This window comes from Bombina bombina, chromosome 1 (genome assembly GCF_027579735.1).
Source record: "Bombina bombina isolate aBomBom1 chromosome 1, aBomBom1.pri, whole genome shotgun sequence".
NCBI lineage: Eukaryota > Metazoa > Chordata > Amphibia > Anura > Bombinatoridae > Bombina > Bombina bombina.
The window spans coordinates 880777855-880802047 of NC_069499.1; the positions used below are offsets into that span (position 1 = coordinate 880777855).

Genomic DNA, 24193 nt, shown 5'->3' on the forward strand with positions numbered 1-24193 from the left:
GTAATGTAAAATACACATTGTTTTTATTAAGGTTCCCACATATATTTTAGGATCAAAACATAACACTGTTCAGTAATGTAGAAACATAAAAATGAGATTTAAAGGTGGAGTATATAGTAACAGGCATAGGCAGATTGTGGTTTTAGAAAGAATTGTGCCATTCTAAAGTTGTGCAAAAGGAATTATATAAAAAATAAATACCAGACTGTTATGGAGCCAGGACTGAGTTTGGCTATTTTATACATCCCCTATCTCGCTATCCACAATCAAGCTCTCTTCTTAAAAGGATATTAAATTCCCCATAAAAATGTTTAATATTATTTATAGACAAAGAAATTATTTTGCAATTCACTTTCACTGGTTATTTTCCCTGCTTTTACTGTAGCATATATCTTAAAATTGTACTTTTCCCATGAACCCTAGATAAGCCATAAAGCAAATTCTGTAAACTAGGTTTTCAAAATGCAGCAAATCAAATATCAGTTTTAGGCACTTTGCAGCATTTTAAAAATCTAGGTTACTGATCACTTTTTGGCTTCTCTGGGGAGCAGGTTGGCAGAGCACAACTTTTATAACATAAAATCAAGAGTTATTTAAAATCCTTTTAAAGTCACTGCTTTGAAAAGGATCTGCTTACAAAATATATGTTTTAAATACTGTCATGTTGTTAGCACAACAATTCAAGGGACAGTAAACACATTGAGATTTTTATAAAACATGTTTAGTTATGCAAAATGAAACAACTTTGCAATATACTTTCATTATTAAGTGTGCCCCTTTTCATGTAATTTTGCTCTAAAAATTTAGCATTTTCTAATTCACAGAATTTATAACATTATAACCATTGTTTGCCTTGTTGTCTGCAGACTAAAGCCAAGAATGGCTCCTCCAAATAAAGGAAGTCATGGGTAGAATTTTGCTATTAATAAACAATTGAAGTAAAAAGGATGTTAGTTTGTTGTAAAAATGTTTAGACTTGGCTGATATGTTATTCTACAGCAATAGAACAGAAATGTCTTGTAATTACAAAGTGTTTACTGTCTGTTGGATTTACACTCCACTGACACTTTGTCTAATCATTATCACGTACTTGCCCCAAAGGCAGCATACGCACATATCCTGTGAGGGTCTGTGCACCAGTATTCAAACGCCACGTCTGCTTGTTTCAAATACTCCCCCCTCAGATTGTTATACAGTGAAGGGACTGGCTGAACTTCTTGACTGAGTATAAGGGGTTAATAGCTGTGCAAGTCGTTGCAGCCGTTGTGTGGTGGTGTACAGATTCTGCGACCCGCCTGCCACACTTTCTGCTGAGAAAATCCGATGACAGACAGCTTGTTCCATCTGATTTTGCAACCAGTAATGTGCGCTCAGGAATGTGGTGCCATATATTTCCTTGTGTAAATCAGCTGTTTTAAGGAGGTTGGGCCTCTAGCGCATGCGCAGTGAGCGCCACAAACCTCAAGCAGCTGAATCACGTCACCGAAAGTGACGTGGTAGACACATTCCTACGTGGTAGACAACTTATTTTAGAACACCGGTTCACAGGCCCTCACAGGATATGTGCGTATGCTGCAGATAAACAGTAATAACTTTTACTAGAAGCATTTTTGTTAATGGAAGTATATTGCAAAAATGCTTTAATTTCAAATTGAAATGCACCCGTGCACATTTCATTTTTGAGCTTTATATCCCTTTAATGGATATTGAACCAAATAGTCCAGGAAAGGGACATTTCAAAAGTGTCAGTTTAAGTTCCCTTGTTAAAGGGACACTGAACCCAAATTTTTTCTTTCGTGATTCAGATAGAGCATGACATTTTAAGCAACTTTCTAATTTACTCCTATTAGCAAATGTTCTTCATTCTCTTGGTATATTTATTTGAAATGCAAGCATGTAAGTTTAGATGCATGCCCATTTTTGGTGAACAACCTAGGTTGTCCTTACTGATTGGTGGATAAATTCATCCACCAATCAAAAACTGCTGTCCAGCGTCTGAACCAAGAAAAAAGCTTAGATGCCTTCTTTTTTCATATAAAGATAGCAAGAGAACGAAGAAACATTGATAATAGGAGAAAATTAGAAAGTTGCTTAAAATTGCATGCTCTATCTGAATCACAAAAGAAAAAAATTGGGTTCAGTGTCCCTTTAATCATCCTTTGTCCACTGGTTCAAGAAGGATAGCATAAAAAAAACTTAGGACTTGAAATACAGAAATCCTATGGCAGAAAGTCCCTTTATTTTGTGAACTTTTCTTATTTTTTTCTTTCAACATTGCTTTTCTTTTTTTTTTACTTTCAAATTAGTAACAAAACAATAAAATATAACTATAGTATTCAAATTAGTTGTAGATAATCAACTTCCAACTAAGATAGAGCATAATTTTACACTTTTAACTTCACTTATCTATTATCAAATTGATTTTGTGTTCTCAGTATCCGTCGTTGAAAAGTATATGTACATATCCTCATCAGCAGAATACACTGCCGGAAGATAACTCATGATTGGTAGCTACAAATCTACCAATCATTGGCTCGCCAGATGTTCTAAATTGTTCTAAAATATTAGAGCATTTTCTTTTTTATATCCCTTATTATATATATATAGATCCAAAATATTATATATATATAGATCCAAATATATATAGATCCAAAATAAAGGAGTGCCTTCCTTTATTTTGGATCTATTGAATACTTGTTGTGCACCCCAGTACTTTATGCTGACCGTGAGTGCTAGGCCTGGTGGTGTTTATATATATATATTTTTATATGTATATATATACAGTATATATGTGTGTGTGTATATATATATATATATATTATAAATAATAATAAATCCCATGACAGTTTTCTTATCGCCTGTCTCTCATGTATGCTGTACATGGTATATAAAACTCACATGATAAATTGATTAGCATTTCTAAAAATGTCCATCTTTAACATTTTTAATTTAAAGATTCACATATCCTGCATGCCCTTGGCACTGAACTAACTGACCGGTGCATAAGCAGAGTGCATGCTTGAGTGAAATTTAAGTGAGTACACTGCGTGTTTCCAGCCGTCAACATCTGTTGTATGTTCTATTGTATGTTTACTGAGAGCACAACTAGGAGTGAGACATATAAGTTAAAAAAAAATTGTAATTTATTTGATTTATTTTTTTTACAAATAAGGTCAAGTATTTTTTCCATATACATTTTCATGCCTTAAACCAGTCACTAAAAAATGTAAAGGGACATGATACCCAAATGTTAAAGCATGACGATTTTACCTCAAAATTTTTTTAAAGGGATTTTAAGAAGCCAATCAGGATAATAGTCCAAAGACTTGCAAGTGAATGTGCATCTGACGCGTGCACACACAGTCATGTTATTTCCCAAAGTTTTCTATGACATTTTACGAGATTTCAGTGAAATCTCATGAGGTCACAGCAAAGCATAGTGTGACCTCAGCACTGCTGATGCTGATTGGCTATTGCTTTTTTTTTGTTTTGTTTTTTCCCCCCAACTTGCTGCTGAAGTATAACTGTTACCAGAGCACTTACTTTTGTAAGCTGAAGAAATTTTGAGGTAACATAGAAGTGTTCAGGTGATATTTTTTGTCAGCTTTTTAAAGTTATGCTGCATCACTTCCTAGTGATTTAGCATATGAGTATTATGCCCCTTTAACTCTCTCATCCAGCACAACAAAGGTTAAAGTCATTTTGTTTCCACACCATGTCATTGCAATTAGCAGATTTGTGCTTCCTGAAGATTGATCCCATGTGTGATGCAAGTTTATCTGCAGGCCTGGAATTAGGCAAACTCTGCAATCTCTGCACACACAGAGTCCTTTGATCATGTAGATTCTATGTTACTACTAAACCCCCTGTCCGTTTCTACACTATACTCCCCATGTGCCGCTTCACTTTGTATATTGTATGTTTACTGAGCAGTTATTAGCTTTCTGTTAAGGCATTGCTTGTATGTCAATGAAAAAGAAACTCAACAATAAACAATCCCTTAATCAATATGTTACCAATAACCATGCAGGAAATTGAGACTTCAAAGCAATTAGTCATTACTAACAGTTTAATGATGCATAGCCCTCTATGACTCTCCAAGGTAAATACACTTATCTGTAGCTTTCAACTCCTAAAGTGTTAAACTACAGCAAAAAAAAACAATGGGATTTCCTAGATCTTTAGCCCCCAAACCTTGCAATGATTTGAGTTAATTAAGACAACAGGAGCTTGTGTATATAGCAATAAATCCTGTTGTGTCTTTTTGTTCTTCTTCTTTATAATAAGATTGTATATGTTTGCCTTATTACTGATGGTTCCTTATTGTAAACATCTATGTTTTTAACCTAAGGCCCAGGAACCACATTTAGCCCTAAAGTGCTTTAATAGGACATCCAATTTTTCATCCCATATTCTTCTATAATGCCCCATTTACACACCACACTGTGCTTTACTTTGCTGCAGTTAGCTAAGTCCTATCCTTCTATTACGTGTATGTGTCTTCGTGTATACATGTGCGTTTGTAGCACTCATGATTCTTGTCAGTAGCACATTTCATGATTCTTGTCAGTAGCAAATTAAAAAAACAAGGAAAAAAAGAGATACATATATGTGTATTAAAGTGACAAAAAACAATGAATTTCAAAATAATTTTTTTGCAAACTATGTTAACAAAAGGATTAAGGATATTTAAAGGTATATGCTCATTTTTGTCTTTTTGTTTTCATCAAAAAGGGGGGTGATTTCCTTTTTTTTTTTTTTTTTAAAGAAGAAAGCTCCTATACCAAAAAAAAAAAAATAATAAGTTTTCTCCTGGCAGACTTACAATATAAAGGTGTGCTCCTATCAGCCAATACTACTGTCAATCAGTGATGACTGGGAAACCAAGTACTGGTTCTGCACAAATGTATATTTACAACAAATTTTAATTAAATCTAAACAGTTGTTACATAACCTAATTGTGATAGAATTGTAAACAAGTCTCATAGAGGATGATTTATTTCCTTGCATTATAGGTAAGTGGCACAGTTTATTATTTATTATGTTGTGCTTCAGGTCCTGTGTACATTTACACATAAGCCAGAAATAAAATGTATTTACCAAGGATGGAAATTTTAAATAAAAAAAATAAATTATATATATATATATATATATATATATATATATATATATATATATATATATATATATACATATTTATATATAGCTAAAGCCTTAATTTTTGTGGAAGTGGAATACTGTAACTGTCAGTGATAGATATATATATATATATATATATATATATATATATATATATATTTATATATATATTTATATTTATATATATGCATATATTTATATTGCTTATAACCTTAAACAAAAAAAAATTATCTTTCAGACATGATTGTCCAAACACGTATCAGTACCATCTTTATAACTTACTTTATGTTTTTGGATTTCCCAGCTAAAAGATGGTGTTGTTTAAAATTTAAAAACTATTTATATGTCGAATAAACCTTCATTCTGTGTCACTTATCAAGAGACACCCCTATGTACTAACAGAGTTCCAGTAGTATTAACCAATGGTTAGGTACATTTCCCACAAATTTCAACTATGTTATAAACAATTCATCAAGTTATAGAGGAGTATTTTTCTGCAGTTCTGGGTAGGTAAAAAAAAACAAAACAACATTTATATGGCAGCAGAAAAAATATGTGAATATTTACACAAGTTCTTTTTTAATACATTTATATTGGAGAAAACATATATTTAAGGTGTTTAAACAGATATACATATTCTGGAATCTCTTATATTACTTATGAGATTGCTTAAACAAAAATAGGTTTCTTATGTTATGTAACCCCTTAATTTAGATATTTATGAGAATATATCTTCTTAGTGTTTATCTATAAACAATCCAACCTTCATTTACATCTCTGTACATACTATGCATAAAAGAAAATAGATGTTTCATCCTTTTTAATGATCTAAAGTATATATGATAACCAACATTTTATCAGTAACAGTGTGTAGGGCATCTAAAACTACAGTACACTTATTTTTAAAGTTATGTGATCATAATTATAATCTAATTCTAAAAAATTATAAATTAACAAAGTTTGTGGCTAAGTATATACATAAATGTATAAGTTTCTTATCAATGGCTATAAATCTGCTAACAAATGAACACTTTCTCTCTCTCTCTCTATTATATATTTTCTCATATATCTACAAAGTAATCCCTCTATGCAACATCTAATGAAGTATGAATCAAAGTAATTAATTAATAGATTATAAAGCTGCACTACTGTGCTTTGGTTTGCACATAGAACTACTGAAAAACACAGATCCATCGTTCAAATTATTTTTAAATTCAAAGGAGGTACATATTACATTATTATTGTAAACCCTCTTAAGAGGGCCCTTTGCATAGTTTATATATTAGTATATAGCAAGAATTCTTTCTGCCCCAATCTATTGAAATTAAGTGATAGAGAAAATAGACTTATAATAGACTATTGTGGCTTGAGATCATTCTTCAGAAAGTTACAAAACAGACCAGTGCAATATCAGAGGAATGTACCATTTTGGGCTGTGATGCTCAAAGTTCACAAATATTTATTTTTCAAGCTTAACCAATTTAATTTTGAATTTAAACATGATCAAACAACCCCCTCCCCTAAAGTCAAACATAACCAACTCCAATCTTCAACTTCAAAGCTAAGCTTTTTAACAGCGCAGAGTACAATAGCACTGTATTGTAAGCGCCCTTCAGAAAGATTATATAATGTGTTTAGTTGTGTAAACTAGGACAAAATAGAGAACAGTTTAGCAAGTTTTTAAATATATTTTAAACTTTTTTAAGGTGTGTTTTCTTTGTTAATATGAGGAAAACACTAGGAAAGGTTTGAAATTCCAATTGCTTATTTTTCTCACATTAGTGGGAAATAAGTAGAGAAAGTGTCTGCTGTCTGCAGCACACAGCAAGGTTGTTAAGAAGTGGGTGGGTGAAATTACTTAGTTTGTTTAGTGTCCTGTGAGCTTATTATACAATCAGAATGTGTTTGTGTGTATGTGTGTGAGAGTGTGTGTATGTATGTGTGTGTTTGTATATGTATGAGTGTAGTGTGTGTATACGTGAATGTGTGTATGTGTGTGTGAGAGTGTATGTGTGTGTCTGTGTGTGTATGTGTGTTAGTGTATGTATGAGTGTAGTGTGTGTGTCTGTGTGTGTGAGAGTATATGTATGTGTGTATATGTGTGTGTGTGTGTATATGTGTGTGTGAGATTGTGTGTATGTATGCGTGGGTTTGTGTATGTATGTGTGTGTGTGTTTGTGTATGTATGAGTGTAGTGTGTGTATACATGTCTGTGTGTTTGTGCATGTGAGAGTGTATGTGTATGTATGAGTGTAGTGTGTGTGTGTATGTGTGTGAGAGTATATGTATGTGTGTGTATATGTGTGTGTATATGTGTGTGTGAGAGTGTGTGTATGTATGTGTGTGTTTGTGTATGTATGTGTGTAGTGTGTGTATATGTGTATGTGTGTTTGTGCATGTGAGAGTGTATGTGTGAGAGTGTATGTGTATGTGTGTGTGCCTGTGTGTGTGTGTGTGAGAGAGTGTATATGTGTGTGTGTGTGAGAGTGTATGTGTGAGAGTGTATGTGTGTGTATGTGTACGAGAGTGTATATGTGTGTGTGAGAGTGTGTGTGTGTGTATGTGTGTGAGAGTGTATATGTGTGTGAGTGTTTGTATGTGTGTGTGTGTGTGTGTATGTGTGTGAGAGTGTATGTGTGAATGTATGTGTGTATGTATGTGTGTGTGAGTGTATGTGTGTATGTGTGTGTATGTGTATGTGTGTGAGAGTGTATGTGTGTGTGTCATCAAGTTTTATTTCAGAACTAATTTATTCATGATTGTTTTAGATGTATTGTGTATATGTGTGTGTATTTAGGGTTTATAAATTGTAAAATTAAATAATGCAGATTCCAAATTATTGTAACTTCTGCAAATATTTATTTTAATTAAAATATAATTATTTAATGTTGGCCCTCACAGTTATTTCTATCTGTAATCTAGGGTTCCCAAATATTGTCTCCAAATTGTGGATGATACAATTGCCCTCTGATGTAAATTCCAGTGTTCACAGTATTTTCCAGACAGTTATATCCTCAACTTGATGCTTACAGTAGACATCATGCCACAAACTTTTTTCATTTGTAGGTGTCTTTAAAGACACACTCACACATATACACACATAAGCACAAAACACATTCATATACACACGATACATACACATAAATACACATGTATACACACACATACAGTACAAACAAACACACACATATATATATATATATATATATATATATATATATATATATACAGTATATATATATATATATATATATACACACACACACATACAAACATGCATACATACATATACCCACACATGCATACACACATATGCACACATACCCACACACACATATACATACACGCACATGCCCCCACACACACATATACATACACGCACATGCCCCCACACACACATACATAAAAACACACATATGTACATACCTACACACACATATACATAAATATACATACTCATATATACATACATTCACACACTCACACACATGCTCATATTAAGAGATATTTTTCATTACTTTCTACCGGTATTTCCTGCCCCTTTCTTTCTTTCATTAATAAACCATTACTCACATTATACTGACCTGAACCCAGTCTAACTCATAAATTTCCCTCCTCCCCCCTTTTTGTAAGGTTCTGGTCAGGCTCCCCTCTCCTTTGTAGCCTCTGGGTTGTTCATTTCTACTCAGGATGTCACCCTGTGATGACACTCCACCGGGGCAATCCATCATGGCCTTTCATCCTAATATTTGTGCTCTTCCTCTAGAAATAAAAGTTGATCTCCTCTGCATACATCCCCTTGTGTTTCTTCATTGTCCCCTCTGCAGCTCATGTAAACACATGTATTCCTCTCTCTGCAGCCTGACTCTGTATTGATCCTGTTTGTTGATTAAGAATCTATCTTCATGACACTAGACAGCAAGCCTAGATAATAAACTCATCACCTTGGCTTCATGAACTTAGCTGTTTGCAGGGTAAGCTCTGATTTTTACTTACAGCAAGATCCACACTAGATAAGGAGGTTTAAATTAAATTCATAATGTAATAGACTGTATACAATTTATGTCCCTTAGCTTATTGTTTTACTTATGAAAATAAACTAGATTTTAAGTTATATGTAAATATTCACACAAACACACACTATATACAATTAAACTCTCTCTTTTTATTTATACATATACTTTTATTTTTGTGTAATAAAATATACAATTTGTATATATATATATATGTGTGTGTGTGTGTGTGTGTGTGTGTGTGTGTGTGTGTGTGTGTGTGTGTGTGTGTGTGTGTGTGTGTGTGTGTGTGTGTGTGTGTGTGTGTGTGTGTGTGTGTGTGTGTGTGTGTGTGTGTGTGTGTGTGTGTGTGTGTGTGTGTGTGTGTGTGTGTGTGTGTGTGTGTGTGTGTGTGTGTGTGTGTGTGTGTGTGTGTGTGTGTGTGTGTGTGTGTATGTGTGTGTATGTGTGTATGTGTGTTTGTGTGTGTGTTTACTTTATAAAAAAGTAGATCTTAAACAATATAAAATAATATATAATCATTTATGGCTCATTTATTGCTTATAATTTATATAAATATACAATAAACGTCAATATACATTTGATATAGAGAGAGAGAGATGTGTGTCTATATATATATATATATATATATATATATATATATATATATATATATATATATATATAGTTTTCATGTGCAAAACAATATTTAAAAAAAAAAAAAAAAAACGTGTTATCCAGTATGGGAAAGAATGTAGACACTTCACTCCACGTTATAGGTAATAATTGGAAATACAAATTGAAGTACAAAATGCCCCAATAGTTATTTTAAACAAAAAGAATGTCCATATCAAGGGTTCTTAACAAACAAATGTTAATATCATATAAAATATGTTTACTTAATATCTACTTTGCAAGCTGATTGCACAAGGAACAATTGAAATGTAGCAGTTCATCTTGTCCCTGTACAGTGATGGAGAATTCCCGGCAGCCCCCGAGATATTAGGAGATTAGCATATAGGGGCAGATAGAAGATAAAACCCATGCGATTAGAGATGTCTATTTCAGATTTCCATATATTGATTCGGAGAATTTTAATTCTGGGTCTTGTTATAGTATAATCCGAATTTATTACAATATCAAACATCTTTTAAATACGCTATGAAGGTCGCTCTAGCTCCTAAGAGAGTTTAAATAGAGCACTCGTAGCAATAAGATTAGTGAAATAGATAGAGGGTTTAAAATAATAAAAATAAAATATCTATGAACCGGTTAAAGAAGAAGGAATATGCAGGGAACTTATTTAGCAGCAAAATAAAACTTGTTTTGTGCTGAAAATATTACACATTTATAAATATATATATATATATACATACACACACACACATATATATATATATATACACTCACATACATATACGTGTGTGTATATATACAAATATATAAAAAAAATATTGTTAAATTATGTTTAGAACAGTTATGGGTATATTATTATATATAGTTAAATCATGAGAACAATTATATATATATAGATATTAGATTGAATAAAATGGAAAGTTTTAAAAATGTAATATTGAAATATTAAGTTAAATGTAAGAATATATATATGTGTATGTGTATATATATATATATATATATATATATATATATATATATATATATATATATTATACTTTTGCCGGTGCTAATCTTTTGCACTAGTTTAATTAACAGTGTTTTTAGGTAATTCAAAAAGTGTAAAAATTCACTGCTAAAACAAATAATTTGTCATTTTGAACAAAAAAAAAAAGAGACAGTATTTTTGTATTAGTTGTGTCCCCAGATTTGTGTCTATGTGACAGATCCCTCTCGCACCTGGAGCAGGTATCCTGCATGTGTCTAATTTACAATAAGCAAAGTGATCATAAATTGTCTAATTACAGCTTAACACCCAAACAATAAGGTGTAAATGGTTTTAATACCAATGTCTCTCATTGTTTAAATTCACACTACACATTTACACACCGCCCAGGGCACTGCCCGATTCCCCTTTGTTAGGAAGTCAATGTGCCTGCTTCTGCCCTCTTTGATGTCAAATTGTGACCTCTGGGTCTTTGAAGTTCTCTATTAGGAGAAAATTAACTCTCTTTTTTGCCTACTGATAGCCCAGACTAATTCGAGATCTCTTCTTAAAAAAAGGTTTAAGATGTGAGATGTGATGCAGATCTGGTCAAATTAGATGTTAGTTTGCATAAACAGTAGGACACAGGGGGGGGGTGGGGGGGCAATGAGATCAGCATACAGGGGGCATAATGAGTAAGTATGGGGGAGATGCAGGGAAATCAGATGAATTTGAGATTACCAATATCCTCATAACAATTATGAACAAATAATATTAATACTGCTAATAATATTAATAATACTTGTTGCTTGTGGTGTCCTTTAATTAATTGCATAATAATATAGTAAATATGTATTACTGTATCAACTCATTCTGCCCTCTATTTTGCAATGAGAAATAACATTATCATTCTTTATGAATATGACATTTTCTTATGACTTCCTTTAATGAACATAGTTTATCCTATCCAGTATTAAATAGTTACAGTTTACAAGGGGTTAACCCATACAGCTCCGAAGCCTGCCCGTACAGCTTCATTATGGCTATGTTTAGGTTGGCTCTGCGTGGCACTCCAGGGGTTAAACAAAAGATCAGCAGGGAAAATTAGGAAGGGCTGGTGGATAAAGAGAAAGCAAAGAGAGAGAGACACACACAGGGAGAGTGTAAAGAAGGAAGGGAGGAGCCTGGGCTAGCCTTGTAATGTCAATCAAAGAGTGAGTGCCAATGATCTGAAGCAATCTGTTTGGAGCTGACCTGAGTCCACTCAGATCAATAGCACCAGAGGGAGAGGACAGAGCCACCAGGAGTCCTGTACAGACCTTCCAAGCCTGGACCCTTCCCTCCTGCTTCATGTATAGGGCTGCAGTGAGCTGGGAAACAGAGCCAAGTCCCTGAAGGGATACAGTGTCCTGCAGCCTCCAGTACACCATGTCATTCCCACAGCTGGGTTACCAGTATATCAGACCCCTGTACCCCTCTGACAGACAGGCTGTGGGGGGCACCAGGACTGGGGTAGATCTCTCCTCAGCTGGGACTCTTTCTAATGTCCTCTCTTCCATGTATGGAGCTCCCTATGCAGCTGCAGCAGCCCAGGCGTATGGAGCTTTCCTGCCATACACCACGGAGATCCCCATCTTCCCACAACTGGTAAGAAACCATTCTGCTTTATTGTACTTTTATTTCTGACAGTGTAACCCCTTCCTTAGTTTTCTCAAAGCAGACACTGCTGAAGAAGTGACGGGGAACTTGTTTCTTTTTTAAAATCTTTGTGTAAACCCCCAATACTCCACTTAACCATAGCAAATCCCCTTGATCTGTAAAAGAACCCCTTTATTCTTTCCTTATTTAGGCAAAAACTGCTCTTAAATGTAGATACATAAATAAAGAATTATTACTTTATCCAATATGTTACTGTTTCCTAAAGAGTTGGTTCCACTTCCAGTTCATAGCATGAAAACTGCAGTTTGTTTCTCTGGAGACATCAAGTAAACTGAGTTTTTTTAATTTAATTACAGTCTAATAGCAGGAGGGGGGGAATGTAGATTTTTTTTTTATTTAACCCTTGCCCAACTGTTTTCTTTATTTTCTACAGATTATTATTGTTCTTTTTTGTTTTCAATAGTTTGTTAAGCAGGAAGTGAAACTTTTTCAAGTTAGCTTGCACTACCCCCAGGGGTTAAACAGAAGACTATTCTTGTAATATTTAGCGAAGCTTTTGCTGACAAATCCAGATTCCAAACTTTTTTTTAAAAAAAATGAATACATTAGTATAAATAATTAAATGGGAGAAAGTAAACCAGAACTCTGTCCTGCATTCTTTGTATTTCTTTTTAGATAATAAAATGTTAAAGTATTACCAGTTTTACCAGTGATAGTAGTAATAGAGCCGATTTCTCATTGTGTTTGGTTTGGCGAATCTGACGTTATAGATCTATATTCAGTTGTTGTGTGAGTTGTGCATTTGTATTGATTATTTCTTTCTTTTGCCACAGGGCTCCCAATATGAGATGAAGGACAGTCCTGGAGTCCAGCACCCAGCGTTTACTCATCACCACCCAGCTTTTTATCCTTATGGACAATACCAGTTTGGAGATCCATCCAGGCCAAAAAATGCTACCAGGGAGAGCACTAGTACACTCAAGGCCTGGCTGAATGAGCACAGGAAGAATCCTTATCCCACCAAGGGTGAAAAGATCATGCTCGCTATCATCACCAAGATGACCCTCACTCAAGTGTCCACTTGGTTTGCCAATGCTAGAAGGAGACTTAAAAAGGAAAATAAAATGACCTGGGCACCCAGGAGTAGGACAGATGAGGAGGGGAACTCTTATGGAAGTGATCATGAAGGGGAAGAGGAGGATAAACGTGAGGATGAGGAGGAGATAGATTTGGAAAATATTGATACTGAGAACATTGAAAATAAGGAAGATTTAGATGACCAGGACACTGATATTCACTCGGACTCCAAAACAGACCCTAGAAGTGACTCTGAGGGCTCAGATGGATTTGAGGATTTAACAGTCTCTGAGGGCAGGTTTCTCAAGTCTGTGGTTGTGGACAGTAGGGTGATGGAGGGGGACAAGTGCGAGCTTCCTTCTGAAGCCAAAGTCCATCAACCTCCATGTGAACAGATGAAACTGAATAGCATTTCCCCCAACCCTTCTCCAGAAAACAGTTTGCCAGCGGCCCACAAACCTAAAATCTGGTCCTTAGCAGAGACTGCTACTGCCCCAGATAACCCACGCAAGTCTCCTCAGACCAGTGGGTCTGTGAACTCTCCTAGCATGATCCCACAACATAGACTTATCCCCTGTGCTGGGAGTAAGTTCCAAAGCTGGACTGGGAGAGGATTTTCAGCTCAGCAACTTACTTTACTGAACTCTGCCCACTTTCTTCAAGGACTTACTGTTAGCCAAACAGCCCCTGGTGCGGGTATGGCAGCATTTACCAAGCAAGTGGAGCACTCACACAATACAGACCCTACAACAGGTGAATACTATGATGCCACTGCCACCATATATGTATCTCACACACAAGATAGATTTGCTACTCCAGCTAGCAAGATGTATTAGGTTTAATGGAGTACCTAACATATTTAATATATATTCTCAGAATCAAAAACAATATTATATATATATATATAGATATATAGATAGATAGATAGATAGATAGATAGATAGATAGATATACACACACCACACACATTTCAATAGTATTATTTAAAGAGGATAAGCAATAACTATACGTATATTCCGTGAAACAAGCTAGAATGTTTCTGAAATAACCAATCTTTACTAAATAAGTGTGTATATTTATATATCTACAATATATATATATATATATATATATATATATATATATATATATATATATATATATATATATATATATATATATATATATATATATATATATATATATATAGTGCGTGAGTAAATGTTTTTAAAATCATTTGTAAAATTGTGAAAACTGAAAAGTCATTAAGGCAGATAACAAGTAAATGTATTGTCAAAGAAACAGTGATAGTTCTATATTACTATTAAGGAATCATTTATTCAAATTAGCTCAGACATAAACATAAAACTGTCATTAATATGTACATATCACAAGATTAAACATATCTATATTAAAATATTTAACATTAAAGTGCTGGAAAAACAAAAAAAAGTCGAGCTGGTGTTTAAATGAATCAAAAATAAAATAATTATGATTTCACTGTTGTGTTGAAAAAAATTAAGCGCTTTGAACGTTTAAAAGGATAATGAATGCACTTCAAATGCTTTATACACATTTTGTTTACAACAGTTAGATATATTGTAATATATATATTGTATATATATATATATATATATATATATATATATATATATATATATATATATATATATATATATCATGCAACAAAACGATGTTAATATTCCACACACAGTTAAAATACATCATATTTATTTTATTTTCTCTGTTTTATAGATCGACCAAGCACATTGGAAATAGAGAAAAAGTTACTAAATACAGCTTTTCTACCAGTACAAAGAAGGTAAGGATAATATAACATATATGTCTATAAGTGATTGCACCCAATAAAACTGTATGATCTGTGTAGGTTTAATACAAATTACTCATTTCAAACTATCTTCTATAAATGGCAGCTATAAAAACATTAGATAATTAATTAGATGTGTTGAGTGTTTAATGAGTCACTGCGTGTTTTCTAATGATATAGCAATATTTGTTTGTATATATTTTGTTAGTCACAACTGGTAATTCCTGGGAACTGTATTATGATTAAAATTGGTTAATCTTCAGCATTGCAAGAGGATTACAAATTATTCATTTGAATTTAGCATTAAATTACTGAACAGTTTTGTGAACTCTGTTTAAATTAAATAATATTAAAGAAATGTGTTTTAAAACTGTAATTGCAAATTCTTATTAGAGGAATTACATTTTGCTGAAACAATTAACAGCACACTCAAATGTGTTAACTTGTATCCATTGAAAATATACAATGTATCAACCAATTTAAGCAATACAATTGTTTCTATTAGGTTTTTCTAACAGTAATTTATTTTAATATATTTTTGTTTGATTTCAGGCCTCAGAATCAATTGGATGCTGCTATGATCCTGTCTGCTTTATCATCTTCCTAACAAATTATTTTATATTTTCATTATTTTCTTTTTTTACGTTGTTGTACTGATTGTAACATAATATTATTTCTGTAAACCAGTTGCATATTGTAAGCATGTCTGTGTATTAAATGAAACAGATTTCTGTTTCTAAACTATCATGCTAATTAGATGACTTTGTATGGTTTTGTCCAGTGATGTCGCATTCATTTGTATATATAGTAAAAAATGTAAATATGTGTTAAAACCAAATTGTACAAGAAAGTATATATTTTTGGTTAATAAATGAATTGTTGCCTCTTTACAATTATTTTGTTGTAGTTAATTGATAGATTCGTTAGATTTAAAGAGATATCTGTGGATTTAAAAAAATATATGAAATAACTATGGGTTGTTTTATTTATTTATTTATTTATTTTTAAATGGACCTATCAACCTTTATTTTTTCTTAATTAAGAACAGATTCATATTGGAAAATTTGCCACTACCAATAATTTGACAGCTATAAAGTTTCCCATAAACACAACAGCTGCTAAATTCTTTAAAGTATCATAGTAAACATTGAAGAAGGGGAAATAATTTGACAGGTTTTAGTAGAAGTATCAATTACTAATTAACATGAAAACAGATCATAGTTTAAATAAGGGGACATTTACTTTTTAAGTATAATTTAAGATAATTATAGACAGAGTAACAACAAATCTGGATTTTTTTTTTTATAAAATCTTATATGTAATGTATCCTATAACTGAAATCTATAATTGATTTTGTATTGATATTTTAATTGTGTTTTGTTTAAAGAAAGATCTATATGAAAGGTTTCCCTTGGACACATTTCTACTAGATGCCGCAGATAACACTGTAATGAGCCTGCTGGGCTTATAAATGTGGTGTTAGAGCGCCCTCTACTGAAATACATAACTAGAATGCGTTAAGTCTTGTTAAAAAAAAGTCGTTATGGTTCCTATCTCGTCATTATTATCGCATGACATTAATGCAAGATTGAGTCATATATATATATATATATATATATATATATATATATATATATATATATATATATATATATATATCAAAAGTTACATGAAGGCTAGAATATTATGTAGCAGTAATCTAAATGAAATCTATTTCCTGTATGTACTGAGAACAAAACAATACGGTAAATACATAAAGGTTATTTTTGCTATGTATTTTTAATATTTGTTTTTAGAATGATATGGATATGCCCAATACCATGTGAATGCATTATAAAACATGGCATTGCAGAAGGGTAATAGTGGAAGGTAGAGATAGAATTTTGCTGCAATTCATTTTATATTAACCTTTTGGTTGCCATTGAGGCCTGTAGGGCATTGCTAAGTAATGTATTACAGTCGAATTCACAAGATAATGGGGTTAAATAAAGTCACTTATCGCAAGAAAAGATGGCCTGACGTTAAAAGAAAAATATTTTAAATCTTGAATTATATTATCCCTTTGATGTAATATGTACATACACATTTTTCTGATAATGTTGAACACATGCAAAATTAAACTGCTGTCAAAATCGTTGAAAGGGTTAAAAGGTTATACCTAATCCACAAGGCACTTGAAGTTATTATTTTTTTATTATTATTTTTTTTATCTTTCTTTTTTGTTCCCCAAAAACAAACATTTTACTAATAAGCAAATTTCCTTAAGTGATTTGCCTTACGAAGAACTTCAAGTGGATTTTGCTGGAATCTTGCAGTATTTGTTCCTATTAAGAAGGAACAAGATGTAATATTCTATTCTGTTTGGCAAGATAACTATATAGATAATTATACTTAAAGGGGCATTAAGTATATATGAATATTATACAGTACATTATCATTAGATCGTAAAAGAGTGACTGTATTGGGTAACCAATTATGTATGAACGACTCTTTCAGTCTTACTGAATATGTAATCTGTTTTTAACTTGTGGAACTCGAATACAAACTTAAATGTTATATATATATATATTTATATATATATATATATATATATATATATATATATATATATATATATATATATATATATATTATAATTCATACTTAAGCCATATAATTGTCAGTTCTCAGTTATATTTAATTCCACTGAATTGCACACAAGTACAATGTAGATCAAAGATGATCTGATAATTATAGAGTAATGAGTTTGCCTTTTCAGTTTCACCTGTTATATTTAGATGTCAGTCTGAATATGATAGCAAATAATTTATATAAAATCTACAAGTCTACACTTTGGGTCGATTTTCCTTCTTTAAGTTTTTTTCTTCTATGCAAGGAAAGAGGAATTTCACCTAATTTGATCTGATTTTAATATAATCCAGAATAATTTTAATTTCCCAAGAGATTCCATTGGCTAATTTAAATGGGAAGCGATTGTGTATGTGCTTGATTTACAGTAATTCCATGATTGCATTTTTGTACCTAGTTATTTATTTAAACATTGCGTACACCTTCTTCCTTTCCTGTCATATATAAACTGGCAATTATGACCTTCCATCACTAGATGGATTTGCATTTAATTATAGATTCTCCAGAACTCATTCTAACTGGTTGTAATATTAGGCTAAATATTCAGTACAAATGTAGATTAATATATAGCATACTGAAATATCCAATGAGCAGGCAAAATGCTTCCCTCTGTAATAAATTAATCTTAGGCCACTACTTACTGTGACTAATGAGAAATTAGCTCGTTACTCCACCCCTTATTGCTTTTACATCATTATACCCCTTTATAACTACTATAATTACTGTTTCTATCATATCCTATACTTTTCCTCTGAAGTCTCTCAGTAGCTACTCCACATAAATTCTTATAACTTGTAAGTCTAACTCATATACCTGATTTTATAACTCAAATTCGCAAGGACTAAATTAATACACTCAAATAATCTGTTCAAAGTAATCCCCGGAAAACAGAGTAACTAAAATTTCATTTATCAAATCATTTACTTTGTGACAATTGTAGGTAAACTCTTGGGTGGCAATGAGAGCTGCAGCCTATTGCTGTCTAGTGTCCCAGCTATATGAGAAATACCTTTAACCCCTTGGCTGCCAGATACATGAATTGGCAAGGGGTAAACTAGCCCATGTGACCTGCCTGCATCCTGGCAGTTGCTTGAAATGTAGCTGGCTGCATTTCAGTGACACTCAAATGCTGTAATCTGTTTTTGGACACTATTATGACTCTGAAACTTAAATCAATTCTAATAATTCCGACTCTACTTTTAGTCATTTCCCCAGATTTGTCACTAAGGCAAGCAAATACACTCTGTTCATGAAAACATACTGGCAGAGACATTATTCAGCTGCCATAAGAGATTTATCAACTAAAAAAATAAAACTAATATTCTAAAAAATAATACAATTAATATAACACACTGCTAAGAAGGACCTATATCAGCAGTCTGGCAGTGAAAGGGTGTAAATAAAATCTGCCAGTGTAATATCTCTTTCATAATTCAAATGTGTTTCTGTAGCAGATGCATATTTAATAGAGTGATTAAATGTTCTTAAGGCTCTCTCTCTGAGCTGTATTTAAATCAATATTTGTGAATCCAGTCTCTGCTCTTTAAACATTAACACAATTATCATGCCAGTTAATTCATTTACACACTGTATGTGAACAGGAAAATATGCCCGTTTGTATGTTTTCAACTGTTGTAAATGAGGTTTTTATCACCTTTGACAAAAAAGGTGACAGTTTAACAGCGTTTGGAAAATTCAGTATAAGCAGTGAGTGGAAATAAAACATATACACAGTAACACATCCCCATGCTAATTATTGTGTGAACTCTGAACGACAGAATTAATTGTGCCTCAAAAGGAGGATTGTTTTTTGTGTATTCAGTTATAGATCATATAGATTTTATGGATTTAGCACTTTGTGTTTGTATATTATTATTATTATTATTATTTTTATTATTATTATTATTTTTATTATTATTATTATTATTATTATTATTATTATTATTATTATTATTATTATTATTATTATTATTATTATTATTATTATTATTAATAATAATAATAAAACACCACCAACAACAATAATAATTATAATACTAATAATAATAATAATAATAACAACATCAACAACAACAATAATAATGCTAATAATAACAACAACACCAACAACAACAATAATAATAATAATGCTAATAATAACAACAACACCAACAATAATAATAATAATAAACATAATAATAACAACACCACAAACAATAATACAAATAATAACATCAATAATAATATGCAGATTTTCTAGGCTACATTATCTCTTTCTCTAAAGGATTACAATTATTGTAACATTATTGACACATTAATATTTGATAAATTATTGTTAAAATATGTAACAAATGAAGAAAGTGACAGCTAAAGATGAAAAACTCTTACAGCTAGGTTAAAAAAAAAGAGATGGATATTCAGGATAGGGGAGAAGAAAGGTAATCATAGTGGGGACCGTAGAGAAGCACTAGTAGGTTTGTACAACCTAAGGGTGGGACCTAGAGTTAGAACTAATGATTTATGTACCTCATTGTACCAGTTGTATTGAATAGTAATAATACAAAGGTAAACATTGATTTAGATATCATGCTATAGATATGAGTAGTCATTTACTTACTAGGGGCCGATAATCTAAACTTCGCCAGATCAGACTTGGTTTTTCACACTGACAGGGGCTTCCATGGTGGAATTATCGTTAAGTGAGATGGCTCCTATTGAAAGTTATAGAGCTCACTGGAAAGGGACACCTTGCTCAGTAGAGCGAAGTTAGCAGGGAGAAGTGGGTGCACTTTAAAAAGTAAATCCTGCAGCCAGCTTTCTGAGTATAGCATCTTATATTAGCCTATATTTTCATATGCGTATGTTTTTCTTTTAGGGTTATAAGTATTTTGGGCTTGATCATTTAAACCTCTCCAGATCAGATAGAGTTTTTCTCGACGACCCTCGCAGGGTCTGCCCCGTTGGAATGATTGTAAATAAGGGGCAGTTCCTGCGAGTGGCGAGATGGCTCCTATTTAAAGTAATGAAGCTCAATGGATAGGGACACTTCGCTCTTTAGAGCGAAGTTAGTGAGCAGGGGGCGCACTTTCACAATTAAATCCTGCGGCCAATATAGATTACATTACTCTGCTTTGTGTGCATAGCATCTTACATTCGCCTATGTTTTCATATGCCTGTGTTTTTCTATTAGGGTTAGAAGTATTGTGAGTGTTTTGAGAAAAGCTCACCACCTTTAAGTTGGTGAGAAAAAACTGTTAGATCTGCAGTTCGAAAATCTTTGCAGAATTACTCTGGGACTAGAGAGACAATTTCATAAAAGCTCATGAATGCCCATGTTCAGTTTATTTTACGGAACAGAAAAAATTACGCTTTGTATTTTGTACTTATAAGTTATTTTTGTGCATCCAGTGTACTTAAATTACGAGTTACACTGTGCATATTTAATTGAATATATTCCTGTGCAAATTACATACAAATTTTGCGTTTTTGGTACATTTTTGGTGAAGAATTTTGTTACCTGCTTTTTTTTTGTGTGAATGGTTAAATTTCGTATTCGTTTTGTATGATGTTTTAAATACAAATTTTATTGTGAACTTTCCATATGAAAATGCAGAATACGCTCTAAAGCGAGACACCTTTTTTCAGGGTAAAAAGTTGCTTTAGATCATTCCACCAGGGAAATAAAAGTACTGACGAGCATTCTTAAATAAACTTGTCAGCAAAGAGACCTTTAGATCATCTGGCCTGAAAAATAGAAAATAACACCTTGATAGCTTTATGCATTATTGCAACCAGTGTTCCCTCTAAGGACAGTTTTGTGTGCAGCCCAGCAGTGAAACAGTTAACAAGAGAACCATACCTTGCCATCTGCATTGTGCAGTGTTTGCTTATTGCAGGATGTGGTTACCTAATTAACTGTTTCACTGCTGGGCTGCACACAAAACTGGCCTTAGAGAGAACACTGATTGCAACATAAGATGTGATGCATGTCCCATGTAGCTTATTTCATGCCACTTTTATGCTGAAAAGACAATTTAGATTGGATACTTGCCACTGCTGCTTACTACAACTGTTATATTTCCATGTTGAGTCTCAGATCAGACTCAGGCTCTTGTAGCCCTGTAATGACAGCTTCATTCCACAAGCAATAACATAAATATGTGCCCAGCACAGATCTTTTGTGCCAGATGTATGCCCAACTGAAGCTTCAAGTGAGATTCATCAAGTCTCTAGCCAGGAAGTTCCCATTATATCATATAAATAGACAGTTGACACCACAGATAAGATCCATGCAGGCACCATTACGTGAACCCCCTTAGCATGTAAGCCTACAAGCCTAGCTGCTCTGTAGATCATCTTCATGAGAGATGATTTACAAGAGGGCCCTCTATCCTTTTGTCTCCTATAACTGTAACCTTGCATATTAGATCCATGTCTTTAGAGCTGCAGAACCTGTTGATGCTCTATACAAATTACTGATAATAATAACAGTATTCAAGTAAGAGGCCAGATCAGATGTTTCAGTCCCTAACCCTCATTATTTCAGTATCATGCCCAAGTGAGATTTCAGATCAGACACATGATACCTGCACCCCCTACCTTCTGCTGCTGGTGGTACAAATGTACTGTATGTAGGGAAAGGATGATGAGAACGCTGAGCTTGACTGTCACATCTCCTTAGTAGCCAGACAATAAAATAACAAAGAGTGGTCTGCATGTCTGTGAAAATTGTGGGCAGCATCAGCAGTAACAACAGGGCACTAAATGGGCTTCAATAAGCATTTAGGCGCTAAACTGGTGTAGGCCCTGGTGCATTGGCAACTGCTGAAACCACTATTGTTTCACACCTGTTGGGAACTTGGGAGCCATAATAAATCCTCTCCATGCCTTATAGTTTGCCACTCAACTTCCTCAACCCTAACTATATCTCTACCTTTCCCGTTTGCATTACACAAAATTCTTCTATCTCTTTACTAGTTCAGACTGTGTTGACTCAGTTTAATTGCTTATTTCTGTTGGAACCTGCTTGAAGGTTGCTCAAGTAGAAGTATACATTACAGTTGTGGTTAATTGAATGTTCTATATTCTAAAAGGCTGAATGCCACTGGGCAAGAGCTGGGCAAGCAGAGTAAAGGACAAGGAAGACAGGGCATGAAAGAAAATAAAACATGATTTGTGCTAATGGGAATATAATCCAATGTTATAAAAATATAATTTTCATGTTCTTGTAGCAGAGTATTAAAACAAATACGTCTCCCACTAGTATTCTTTTTAATGTGATAAAATATTATTTATTATCACACAATCGTCACAATGTGAGAGAAAAAGAGGTGATTTTAGTTTTTGTGCTGCCCTAGGCACTGGCAAATCTGCCTCCTGAACCCCCACACTAATTTTAAGCAAAAAGGGGCTCATATATTTCTCAAAATTGGAGGAGCCAGGGACATATGGAGCAGTGTTCTACCACAACAGACTGTCAGGGCTTATACATTTTTAAAGGGACATAAAATCCGAGGATTTTTATTTCATAATTCAGATTTTAATGAACAGTAGATTTTTTTTTCTGACAATTTAAATTTCTTAACATTTCCCGGTCCTTTGTATCACGTGACAACCATCAGCCAATCACTGACTCATACATATATACTGTAAACTTTTACAAGTTCAATTGGGGGGCTTGTACCTGAGATCTGGATCATGAAAATTTAAATTTGACTACTGTCCATGGAAGCTTATGCTAATTTACTAGTATTATTCTTATATTATAAGTGCAATTTCCCTTTACATATTGTCTATGTGAATCCATTATGTGGTATGTGAATGGAAACAATCCATAAGTAAATATGACCGATTACTATTCTTTGGTTATACTTTATTTTTAGATCTTAGTTCACAGTGAAGTAAAATGTATACTTTTAACTATAAATATGAAGAACACAGAGGATAGTAATTAATGAAAACACCAAAAGTTGTTGGCTAATAACCTCATCATTTGGGTTATTTGAGTTGGAAATGTCTGTTATACTCAGTACAACAATGAAGACACAGTAAAGAGTTATTGATAAAACATACCTTAGCTTAATCCCTTCAGTTATGTTTCTGTGCCTCATAAATTTACTATATTGTTTGTCACCCTGCTGGCACCGACTGCAATCTCATGTAAAAACATGACATTTTCCTACAGTGTCTGCCAATACTTCTAAACAGAGCTGATGTCCCAACTTTATAACGTGCAAATCTGTTTTTAATTTAACCTGATGTCAGTGCTTCCAACAGCACCAAATCACTGGAAGGGATTCTCACTTAGGAAAT

General features: G+C 33.1%; 1 protein-coding gene across 1 annotated transcript; it reads left to right on the forward strand.

Moving 5' to 3' along the window:
• The first annotated feature begins 11926 nt into the window (after nt 1-11926).
• IRX3 (iroquois homeobox 3) lies at nt 11927-16167 on the forward strand. The gene is made up of 4 exons (XM_053692872.1): nt 11927-12378; nt 13224-14220; nt 15202-15268; nt 15827-16167. The coding sequence occupies exons 1-4, from the start codon at nt 12160-12162 to the stop codon at nt 15879-15881; spliced, it is 1338 nt and encodes a 445-aa protein (XP_053548847.1). The 5' UTR covers nt 11927-12159; the 3' UTR covers nt 15882-16167.
• Nucleotides 16168-24193: the final 8026 nt, after the last annotated feature.

Bases quoted from the DNA above. Each gene is read 5' to 3' on its own strand.
- IRX3 (XM_053692872.1), top strand. From the start codon at position 12,160: ATGTCATTCCCACAGCTGGGTTACCAGTATATCAGACCCCTGTACCCC. The intron at 14,221-15,201 runs GTGAATACTATG...TCTGTTTTATAG, and splicing joins CAATACAGACCCTACAACAG to ATCGACCAAGCACATTGGAA. The intron at 15,269-15,826 runs GTAAGGATAATA...GTTTGATTTCAG, and splicing joins TTTCTACCAGTACAAAGAAG to GCCTCAGAATCAATTGGATG.